The sequence below is a fragment of the Orycteropus afer genome, unplaced genomic scaffold (assembly GCF_000298275.1).
Source record: "Orycteropus afer afer isolate SDZICR_OR568_19922 unplaced genomic scaffold, OryAfe1.0 scaffold00490, whole genome shotgun sequence".
Taxonomy (NCBI): domain Eukaryota; kingdom Metazoa; phylum Chordata; class Mammalia; order Tubulidentata; family Orycteropodidae; genus Orycteropus; species Orycteropus afer.
The window spans coordinates 1,804,326-1,815,538 of NW_006922077.1; the positions used below are offsets into that span (position 1 = coordinate 1,804,326).

Genomic DNA, 11,213 nt, shown 5'->3' on the forward strand with positions numbered 1-11,213 from the left:
TGGTTTATTTTAATCATCACCATTGGTGTAGCCTGTTGGTGTAAAACTCAGTCTCTACTGCTTGGTGACTTCTCAATCTCTGGATCACTGGTGATTTGGCAGAAAGTTTTGAGGTCTCTGGGCTTGCATTGAAGTTACTGGGAGCTCTGGTCATCAGTTGTTGTGGTGGACCTCTCGAGGGTCTTTTGGCCTTCGCATTGTTTTGATTCAGTTTCTTATTGAACCTGTGATAATGGCCGAATAGTGTTGGTCCTTTAGTTTTCTTAGGCATTCTTGGGTGAGCAGAAGTTTTTGGAGGGGCTTTTTTTCTCATACTTCGTTGAAGGGGTATTTTCACCCCCTCAGTTGTCTTCGGCACCTTGACACTGTCCCTGGGTTGACAGGGGGCCTTTCTCTTCCTCCCCTTGGTGCTTGATGTTGATTGTTCACTATCTGTGGTAGAAGCTTGTGGTTTCTTGGTTGTCTTCGCCATGCTGAAGCCTTTTAGCTGTCTCCTGTGGTCCTTTTTTGAAGTTTCATTTTCTCTGTCATTCATATCCTCTTTGACCCTTTAAATTCCATTTTCTCTAGCTGTCATTCAGGTCCTCTTTGATCTTTTTCTTCTCCCTATTCCCTCAGTTTATAATTCAGTATTTTCTATTAGTTGGATCTCAAATGTATCTCCACCCCAGGAATTGGAAACTAGTAATAAGATTGTTTCATTTGAGTTACACATATAAGAAATATATTTTTTTAATTAGCCATTGGAATTTAAAAATCAGAACATTTCACATAAAAATCACAAGATTTGGCTTCACTGAGCCTACATGATGATCTTTGGATGGAGCTGAGTGGTGGTTTCTTCCCCTTTATTTGGGGCCTGGGTTCTCCACTTCTCCATAGTCCCCACCATTCCCTTTTGCCTTACACCCAGCCTGCTTCTCTTCTTTGTGTTGTCTCTGGGATTTGAGTTCATAGTTCCTGGTCTGTTTTGTCTCACCCCATTAACCCTTTAGTATAGGCCTTTGTTATTTTCCATACAGACCATTGTAACAGTCTTGTAATTAGTTTCCTTAACTCAATTTTTTCCTTTCTCCTTTTAGATTTTCTATTTAAAAACTTCTGGTGGTTTCCTGTTGCCATACTTCACAATCTGGTCTCCACTGTGTCATTCCAGCCTTATCTTCCATGGAGAGCATCCTGTATTTTGGCCACATGGAATTATGCCCCTTGTGAAAAACAGCATGGCCCAGGTGTCTGACCTCTAACTTCACAAGAGGGGGAGGAAGATCATTATCAACATCAACAGCCCAAGGCTGATTCCTATGAGGTGAAAGTCAGGCATGCCTCCTCTCCAACCTTTTTACCAAACTGTCCCTCCCACGGCACTCTCTGCTTCTCCACTGGGTTTGATAATTCATTGCAATGGCCACACACAACTCATAGACAATACTCACTATTACAAGGTTTATTACAGAAATAAAGGTTACAATTCAGGATCAGAAATGACTCAGGATATAGTTATTTGATCAGGATAGTTGTGCCTACAGGTACACCTCTCTCCAGTCCTTGGTCTCTTAGCCCCATAGCCTCTCACCTTCTGCTCTGATCAAGCAAGTGTTATAAAGCTCTTTAGTTTCTCCACCAGCAAGCCTCTTGCCCAGAGGTGCTCAGCTTTCTCGCTCTGTAGGCCAGGAAGCCCACTGCGTCATCTTCTGTTGGTCTTCTGGTTCTGCTGCCTCTGTTGCTGCTGTCTCTCGCTATCTCCAGTGTTGGAGCTCACTCTCTGTCTCTCTCTATTTTTCTCTCTCTCTCTTTCTCTCTCTGTCTCCTTGGTCTAGGAGGTTCTCAGTGCAGGGATCCTGAATCCAAAGGATGCATTTCACTTCCATCGCTTCTTGGTGGTAGTAGTTTCCTTTTCTATCTCTCAGATGGCTCATTTTCAGCCTAGTGGGATGACAAAACTATTCAATCCCCTTATTATAATTCTGTACACCTTATTTGCATGGTTCCACCCCCACAAGCTTACCTTGCACCTTATTTACATTATCAGCAAGCTATATAATCCCCTTGGTGGGCTATAACACTTAATTTGGATAGTCCCACTGTGTTAGGTTAGGTTTTCTAGAGAAGCAAACCAGTAAAGCTTATATATACATATAGAGAAAGAGAAATTTATCTTAGGAAAATGGCTCACACAGTTATAGAAGCTGGCAAGTCCCAAGTTCTTGGATCAAACATCAAGCTGGAGGCTTTTCCCGACTCATGCAGCTGCAGGGGCTGACGAACTCAAGGTTGGCAGGCAGTATACTGGCTGTTGACTCCAATGAATGATGAATCCAAGATCACCAGGCCGAATGGTGGATTGTTTGCTCACAGACAGTTGTAGGCAGCACAATAGGATCCCGATCCACAGAAGAGTGTCTCTTTTCCCAGGATGTTCATAAATATATTGGAAGCAGACCACACCCCTAGGGAAACTCCCTTTCAGCAGACTGACTGTTCAAAACATATACATCCAATCCCATCACAACTGCTTAAACCACACAGAATTATGGTCCAGTCAAGTTGACACATAGCTCCAACTATCACACTCACCCAGTCATTTGGTGGGACTCACAAAGACTAAGGATTGAAGGGCAATATTAAGTAATTCACTGCACTTCAGGCGAACCCCTGGCTCTTCTAGCCATTGGCTCTTTCACACATAAAGGATTAATCTCACATTCATTTTATCAGAACTGAATAGTCATTATCAATTAGTCCTTCGTAATGCAAAGAGAGGGAACCCTGGTGATACAGTAGTTAAAGCACTTGGCTGCTAACCCAGAGATCCAAAGCTCGAACCCACCAGCCACTCTGTGGAAGAAAATTGTGACAGCCTGCTTCCATAAAAATTTCAGCCTAGGAAACCCTGTGGTGCATTTCTATTCTGTCCTGTATGGTCATTATGAGTTACAATCAATTTGATGGGCAGTGAGTTTAATTGAGTTTGAGGGCAGAGGCCTCAGGGTGAGGTTAGGTACCAACTGTGCTGGTTAAGTTTATGTGTCAACTTGGCTGGGCCTGGTTTTAAGTGGCTGGGCAGCTGGGTATAGTTATTCCCCATGATGAGATTGGTAATCACCTCCATGGTGGAATCTACTAGAGCAGCTAAGTAGCTGCCTTAGGGATGTGGTCTGCTTCCATTATATAAGAAGTTTTGAGAAAGGTCTCAGCAGCTTTTTGGCACATTTGGACCTTGTAGGTAGCCGAGTCTTCATTAACAGCCTGCCATGTTTCCTGCCAGTCTTTGAACTGTCTCTGGACTTGAACTAGTGGCTTGCCATGTTGTTTGGTAATACTATTTTTTATTTGTTGACCTTGGGCTTGTCAGCCTCAGCAGCCAGCAGCTGCCTGAGTGAAGAGACACCTCCAGCTTCAGTGGGCTGGGAGCAAGAGGCAGAGCTGCAGCCCAAGGTCAAGGGACTTTCACCCAGCCCCTGGAGTTGGCACTTTGAACTTGGACTTCTGGCCTCCAAAAGTACAAGAGAATAAACTCCTGTTTGTTAAAGGCATTCCACCTGTGTTATTTTCTATTAGAGAAGCACTAGAGGTAACCAAAACACCAATTATTCAGGTCTGTTGCAGGTATCCATTTGATCTTGTCACATTCTCCAAAAGTCCTCTCAGCCTCATCCTCTCTGGCCTCTGATAAAATTTAATTGAGAGAAGATAATTTCCTTGCTCTTGCTACTGCCCAGTTCTTCCATCATGGCTAATAAGACAGCATGTAGCTCAGCCCATTGAACCTACCTGTTCTTACCTTCTACAATTAGAGTCTTTCCATCTGCCTGTCTTAATGCAGCAGCTTTCCACATCAAATGTCCATGTACCCTAGAACTGCCATCTGTAAACCAGGCACCTTCTTGTCAGCAGAAAGTTGTTTATAGGGTACTGTCTACGTGGCAGTGGACTCTGGCAGCTTCTCAGGTGGTTCTAGGGTAGAACCTATGGGAAAGCTTCTTGCTTGTGCATAGGGTAGGTGCCTTCTTGCATTCCCCAGTAGCTTGTTCTTGTATGTATATATTTCCATTTTGTTAGGAAACTGTTTTGGACACCATCTGCCTTAATAGAGTGTTTCTCTGACATCACATAAGATATTATGGGTATTGTATGTCTCATGATGATTTTATGTCCTGTCATTGAAGCAGTCTCAACCATTGCCCAATAGCAGGTGAGTAATGGCCTTTCAGATGGTGTGTATTGTACTGCAACTCTGGAAACTTTCTAGTTCAGCATCCCAAATGGTCACCATAGGGCCACAATTTCAAGTTTTTTGCCATAAGACTAGTATGCATAAACATGTATGTCAAACCCTCCAAGATCATGTCTGAAATGGATGGTAAAGGCCTAAAGGCAGGGAGAGTGAGACTACCTGCTCTGGCCCCCATTTGAATGCAATTTTGTTCCAGGTGGTTTTCTCCTAGATGTGGAATATGCATTCTCCAAAATCTGAATAGACCAAACAAACATTGGGCTTCCTGCTTAGTCTTTTCATTTACTTTCTTTTTTATGTTAATGAGGCATTATCAGTGTAGGACATGTCTTACAGGAAAATATATTCCAATTAAACAGCTTCTACATGTACCACTTAATGACACTGATTATGTTCTTTGAGTTATGCAACCATTCTTACCCTCTTTTCTGAGTTGTTCCTCATTAACATAAATTCACTGCTCCCTAAAGTTACTATCTAAATTTTCAAGTTCCTGCTTAGTCTAGAGGAGCTCTGGTGGCATAGTGCCTAAGGCATTTGACTGCTAACCAGAAGCTTGGCAGTTCAAACTCATTAGCCATTCCTTGGAAGGAAGGTTGAGCAATCTACTTCCATAGTGATACCACCTTGGAAACCCAAGGAGGGGTTGCTATGAGTCGGATCCGACTTGACGGCAGTGAGTTTGGTTTTTTGGTCTTGGGGGTATGTAGCGAAAGCACCTTATCCTTGGTTGCCTGCAGAATCTCATGGGTGGCTCCTGCCCAAGTTATTCTAAGAATTTCACCATTTCGGCAGGGCCTGGATTTTTGCTGGATTTGTTAACCAGCCTCTGTTGGTCATGTGGGCTACCACTATATTTAGATCAACCCTAGGGTGTTCTTTGGTGTTTGATAGTATTGTCAATATCATGTATCATTACACTTCAGATCTGTACTAAGTTCAAATCTCTTCTAACCAAACTGTAATAGTAATTCAGTGAATTCAAGTAACTCTGTGGCAGTACAGTGAAAGTAAATTGGAATTCTCATCTGAAAGCAAACTGGCTGGCTGTTTTCCAATATTGGGATAGAGAAAAAATCATTTGCAAGATCAGTCATTGAGTATCAGTCTCTTTAGTCTGCTGTATTTTCTTACCATTGATAACTATGTCTGGAGCAGCTGAAGCCACAGGTGATGCTACTTTATTTAGGCCTCAGTGGCCTACTTTCAGCCTCTATGAACCATCTGCCTGCAGGTCTGCCTCTTCCTGGCCATCAGCCTCTTGACTCCATAACCCCTCAGCTTCTGCCATGCTCAGCCAAATGTTAAAAAGCTCTTTACCTCCTGTAGAGGTAAAGGCACTCTACTTCACCAGCAAGCTCCTTCCCAAAGACACTCAGCTCTCTCCTTCCATGGGTCAATGGGCTTAGCGCTGCCAAGGCCTGGGGGCACTCTCTCCACCAACAAACCTCCTACCCAAAGGCACTCAGCTTTCTCATCGTCTCCTCGTTCTGCTGCCTCTGCTGCTGCCATCTCTCGCCAGACAATTTTACTTTCAGCCCTTTTGAAGGAGATATTATGTGTAGTTCACCCTTAGACTGATAGTGTAACTATTTGAGAACCCAGTTTAATAAAGAGAATGTCTTCTTTGTGAGGCTATAACTACTGAAGTTCAAGTTGGCAGATTTCCTTGAATTTCCATGTACCCTCTGTCTCCTGCCTTCCCTTAGTTTTTGACTTCAGCTTTTTCTATGTTTTAATTTTCTTACTAACTTACAGATAGATTTTAAAAGATTAAAAATATATTTTGTTTAGCAGTTTTAGTTGTTTTCAGCAGGAAGATTGGTCAGAGTGAACAGTGTTCCATTTTGTTTGAAACTGAACTCTTGATTTGATTTTCATTCTTTTAGGACTCTGGGGCCTGGTCAACAATGCCGGCATTATTTACCCGACTGGCTGCAGTGAGTGGCTGCAGATTAAGACCTATGTGAATATCCTTGAAGTGAATCTAATTGGTTTGATCAAAGTCACCTTGAGCATGCTTCCCTTGGTTAGAAAGGCACGGGGAAGGATTGTCAATGTATCCAGCATCCTGGGAAGAATTGCATTCTTTGGAGGAGTCTACTGTAGCTCCAAGTATGGAGTGGAAGCCTTTTCAGATGTTCTGAGGTAACTCTGTTAAGTTAAAACAAAAATAAGTATTGAGCACTTGAATATGTTTCAGGCATTGTGCTAGTTACTTTTACCTACATTATCTTAGTTCATCACTCCCCAAATCTTGATATGTAGATGTTATTACTAATTTGTTTTACATAGAAAACTGAGACTCAAATGTGTTAAGGTTCTTCTGCAAAGTTCACCTGTCTCAGCCTGGATGTGTAAAACTATGTTTTGTCTCCTCTCACCATATCCCACTTTTAATTTCTAAGATTTATCCTTCATGAGGTCTCATTTTTGAAGAGAGAACGCCTTACCTTCTTTTCTCCTTAAAGTGACCTTGTCATTGTCCCTACGTGGTGATTTTCTTTCTCTTTGGTTGTTCATCTGCTTCCAGCTAACCTCTTCCTTCCCTTTACTCTGCAAACTTCAATTTACTGTGATGCCTAATGATGCTGCTTTTACCTCCTGGTTTTTTCTTGCATCATTTGGACTTCATGTCCTTCTACCAGCTACTTCCTTTTTTATATATATTTTTTAGATTGGATCCCCGAGAGAGAAATCTGTTGATTATTTTTTTTGTGTGTGTAGGTCAGCTGACTCTTGCATGACATTTCTGTGCACTTAATATGTGTTAGGCACTTTGGTAAGTAATTTTCATAACAACTTAATGAGGAAGACATCATTGTACATATTGAGGACACTGAGGCACTGAGGTTTAGTAATTTTCCCATGGTCATATAGTTATTAAAGGGCAGAGCCACCATCTAGCCCTAAGATGATCTCTTCTTCCATCAAGAACCCCCCTGGTCTAATCAGCTGTAGACAAGAGGGTGCATTCACATAGTACAAAATATAGCAACACAAACTCTTTCAGCAGGACTGATGAGGGGCAGTTTCACTTGGAAATGAGCTGTGAATATTGCAGGCACCATGACTGGTATATTCTATTACAGTATGCTTACATTATCTGCCTAAGAAGGGAAAGGAAAATAAGCAAGAGAATTGCCATGAGTCATTACCATGTGGCAAGCACCTCACCTAGCTTCCTGCCCACCCAACCTCTTATCTACTCCAAGTGACTGCTGGCAATGATTTCCCACCACCCACCACCATCCGTGACTGGTGTTGGAGTCATCAACTTATTCCCAGGCCAAGAGCAAAGAGATTTCCTTCTGATATTCAAATCACAATTTAATTCCTTTAGAAAGTTCCAGTTTGCCTTAGTTGTGCTAAGGATAAATAGGGAAAGGAAGTTTTGTCCCACATTTGGGTTTGGTTCTTAAAGGAGAATGGAGATTGTGATATGGTGGGAATTAGAGTGAGAAAACTTCAAGGGGAAGTGGCATTCAGGGAAGCAGAGTCATTTCTGGCTTGGATAGCACTTCTCTCTTTCCCTGATATACACAGACATCTGGAGAATCTTTTTCTGAAGCTCAAACCGTGAAAGTTTTAGGTTTTGGTGTGATGAGGGAGGCCTTTCCTTGGAACAGTAGCTCTTAGACTTTGGCATACCTCATCATTTGGAGGGCTTGTTAAAAGACATTGCTGGGTCTCACTCCCAGAGTTGCTGATTTGGTAAGTCTGGCCTGGAGCCTGATAATTTGCATTTCTAACAAGTTCACAGATGAGAGTGATGCTACTGATCTAGGTCCTTGCTTTGAGAATCACTGCTTTGGATGGTTATGGTGCTTTGTGTTTTGCCTTCTTACTGACCTTAATTTCAAATCTGTTTCTCTTTGACATCAGCTTGAGCTTCATTGCCAGCAAAGCTGCCTGAATACCCAGGTTAGGGAGCATCCTCATCACTGTGCCTAGAGCATCCAGGGTATACTTCTACTGTAGTGCACAATATCGTTTTACTTGTTTATTTCCACACAAAAGCTAAGTTCCTTGAGGGCAAGGACCATATCTTAACTTCACTTGGTGTAGATAACACAGTACCTGGCACACACACAACTCCCCATAAGCATTGATGGAACTGTTTGTTGAACTGACCTGAATATTCTGGAATGACCAATGACTTGTAATTTTAATGCCCCCAGCATATTCTACTAATGGCATCTCACAGTCTTTGAGCACATTGTAATTTTCACAGGCCTTTGTGTGCATTTCCTGCTGCCTGTGTGCCATTCTTCCCTGTCTTTACTTGGAAATTTACTGCTTGTCTTTCAAGGTTCAATGAAATGTTCAGTGTTTTCTCCTCACTGAAGCCTTCCCTCACACCCTCAGAAAATCTGACTGCATCTTTCTGTCCACTTCCATAGCCTCTTGGATACCTCTCTTTTATAATACTTTCAAGTTGTGTTGCAGTTATTTGTTTACTTGTCAGACTCATCCACTGTGAGCTTTTGGAGGTGGAGAACCAAGTGTTTTTTTCTACTGATAACACTTTTATGAAATTCAAAAATAAGCAAACTAGATTACTTTATAGTGTTTATGGATGCAAATTTAGGGAGTAAAAATGTAAAGAAAATCAAGATTACAGTTTGGATATTGGCTACCTATATGGAAATGAGTGGAGTTGCCATTGGGAAATGGCATTCAAGTGGCTTCAAGGGTGCCACCGATGTTCTATTTCTTTCTTTTTTTAAAAAAAACTTTTATGTATGAGATTTGAGTGAAAGTTTTTAAAGCAAATTAGTTTTCCATTCAACAGTTCATACACATTTTGTTTTGTGACAGTGATTGCAATCCCTACAATGTAGCATGACTCTTCCTACTTCCTCCCTGTGGTTACCATTGTAATTTATCTTTTCTTATCCCTTCTTGCCTTCTGAGTTTTATCCCTGAGCAAAAGCTGCTCTTTTGAGCTCATGTGGCTGATTGTTCTGAGAAATGTATACTCCTTTAGTGTTACTAATCACCTTGTAGGCCTGTCTGTTGCTTGGCTGAAAGTTAAGCTGCTGGGATGAGTTCAGTTTCTTGTCAGACCAGTTTTGGTTACTTAGTGCTGGTCTGACAAGAATGTACCACAAATGGGATGGCTTTAACAAACAGGAGTTTATTCTTACAATTTGGAGGCCTTAATTCCGAGTTCAGAGCGCCAGCCTAGAACTCGGGATGGGTGAAAGCCTCTCAACTTTGGGCTTCAGCTCTGCTTCCTGCTCCTGGCCCACTGAAGCTGGAGGCTTTTCTTTACTCAGCTGCTCCTGCTGAGGCTGACAAGCCCAAGGTTGACAAGTAAAAAGGCACAGTCCTGATATTACCAAACCACACGCAGACCATCAAGTCAAGTCCATTAAAAGTCCCAAGATCGGCAGAGCATGGCAGGCTGCTGAACAATGACATGGCTACATGGAAGGTTCAGGCATGCCATAAGCTAGAGACCATTCTCAAAGCTATTTCTTATATATGGGCCCAGCAGACCACATACCCATAACAGCTACTCAGCTGCTCCAATAGAGTCCACCATGGAGTTAATTACCAATCTCACCATGGGGAATAACTACATCCAGCTGCCCAGCCACTCAACCAGGCCCAGCCAAGTTGACACACAAACTTAACTATTACAGTGACTAAGGGTGACCAATCTCTATCACACCAGTAAGTTTTTTATGATTTTGTGTTTAGGGGAACCAAATCTTAATCTTCTGAGATTGTGCATATAAAACACTTAGGACAGTGCTTGTTCTAATAAACGCTAATTAAAAAAATTCTTTGTTTTCCTCATGCCTCCAGTATCTATGTGGTAGGTACTTAATAATTATTTGTTAAAGGAGTGAATGCAAGGTTGAATGGTTATGGTAGTTTGTTAAATCCTGTCCCAATTGTTGTACCTAGGAATGTTTAAAGTTTTCTTTTTTTTGTCTCCTCTGTATTTTTTTAAAAATATTCATTAAAGGTGTTTTTATAACCTCCTTTTTTTTTTTTTTTTTTTTCCTCCTGCTTGAAAGCATTGAAATTGTGGTATCTTGCAATCATAGGAGTTAATTGGAGGGTTTTGTTTCAGGCGTGAACTTCAACATTTTGGCGTGAAAATCAGTATAATTGAACCTGGCTACTTTAAAACCGGGATGACAGACCTGCAGCAATCTTTAGAGAAAATGAAGCAAGCCTGGGAGGAAGTCCCTGCAGATATCAAGGAGACCTACGGACAACATTTTTTTGATGCCTGTGAGCTTTTTTCTTTTGATAAGGATAATGAGTGCCCTTGTACCTTGCATGAGAAGGGAAAAGAAGGTTGGTGAAGAATGATTGGCAGATCCTCTGAGAACAAAGCCTTCTCAGCACAGGAGGGAATTGATGGACATTTAGGTTGTTTACAGTGGCCTTACATTTGGGTTGGTAATGGCTGTTACACCTGAGGAAGGGGCCATATAGGCTGACTTGGGTTGAGCCTATCCTGCCTTGTCACCTGTGGGCCTGGCCACCTAAGCACTAAGGAGGAATTACATGGTTAGGGGCATGGAACCTCTGGGTCTTAAGAAGGAGTGCTTCTCAGTAGTTTGTCAGGGCTGTTGTGAGAGGCCTTCTTGACTAAAGTGCAGCCTTCAGAATTATTTCCTTGTTGTGACAGGACAGAGGATATAAAGTGGGAGAGGTAAGTGGGCAAGGGTCACATTTTCAGGGCCCTTTGAGCCATGCTAGGAGCCCTGGTGGTGCAGTGGTGAAGTACTTGCCTGCTAACTGCTCTGTGGGAGAAAGATGTGGCAGTCTATTTTAGTAAAGAGTACACCTTTGGTGGCCAGCAAGATGGTGGCAAGTCCTAGGCAGAAAGACTGCACAGACCCTCTTCAATAAAGAAAAGGGAAACCAATTAACACAGACACAGAAGATAATCCTGGACCCCTGAGCCTTGAAGGGAAGGATGTAGAAGTGGACTAAATAAATCCCAACT

At 42.2% G+C, this 11,213-nt stretch overlaps 1 protein-coding gene across 1 annotated transcript in view; it reads left to right on the forward strand.

Annotated features, from left to right (window-relative positions):
- The window catches only part of HSD17B6 (hydroxysteroid 17-beta dehydrogenase 6), a 27,420-nt gene that overhangs the window by 10,648 nt on the left and 5,559 nt on the right, over positions 1-11,213 (forward strand). The window contains exons 2-3 of the mRNA XM_007955152.1: positions 6,127-6,385; positions 10,326-10,489. Coding sequence (XP_007953343.1) covers positions 6,127-6,385; positions 10,326-10,489 — 423 coding nt within the window. The remainder of the gene's footprint in view (positions 1-6,126; positions 6,386-10,325; positions 10,490-11,213) is intronic.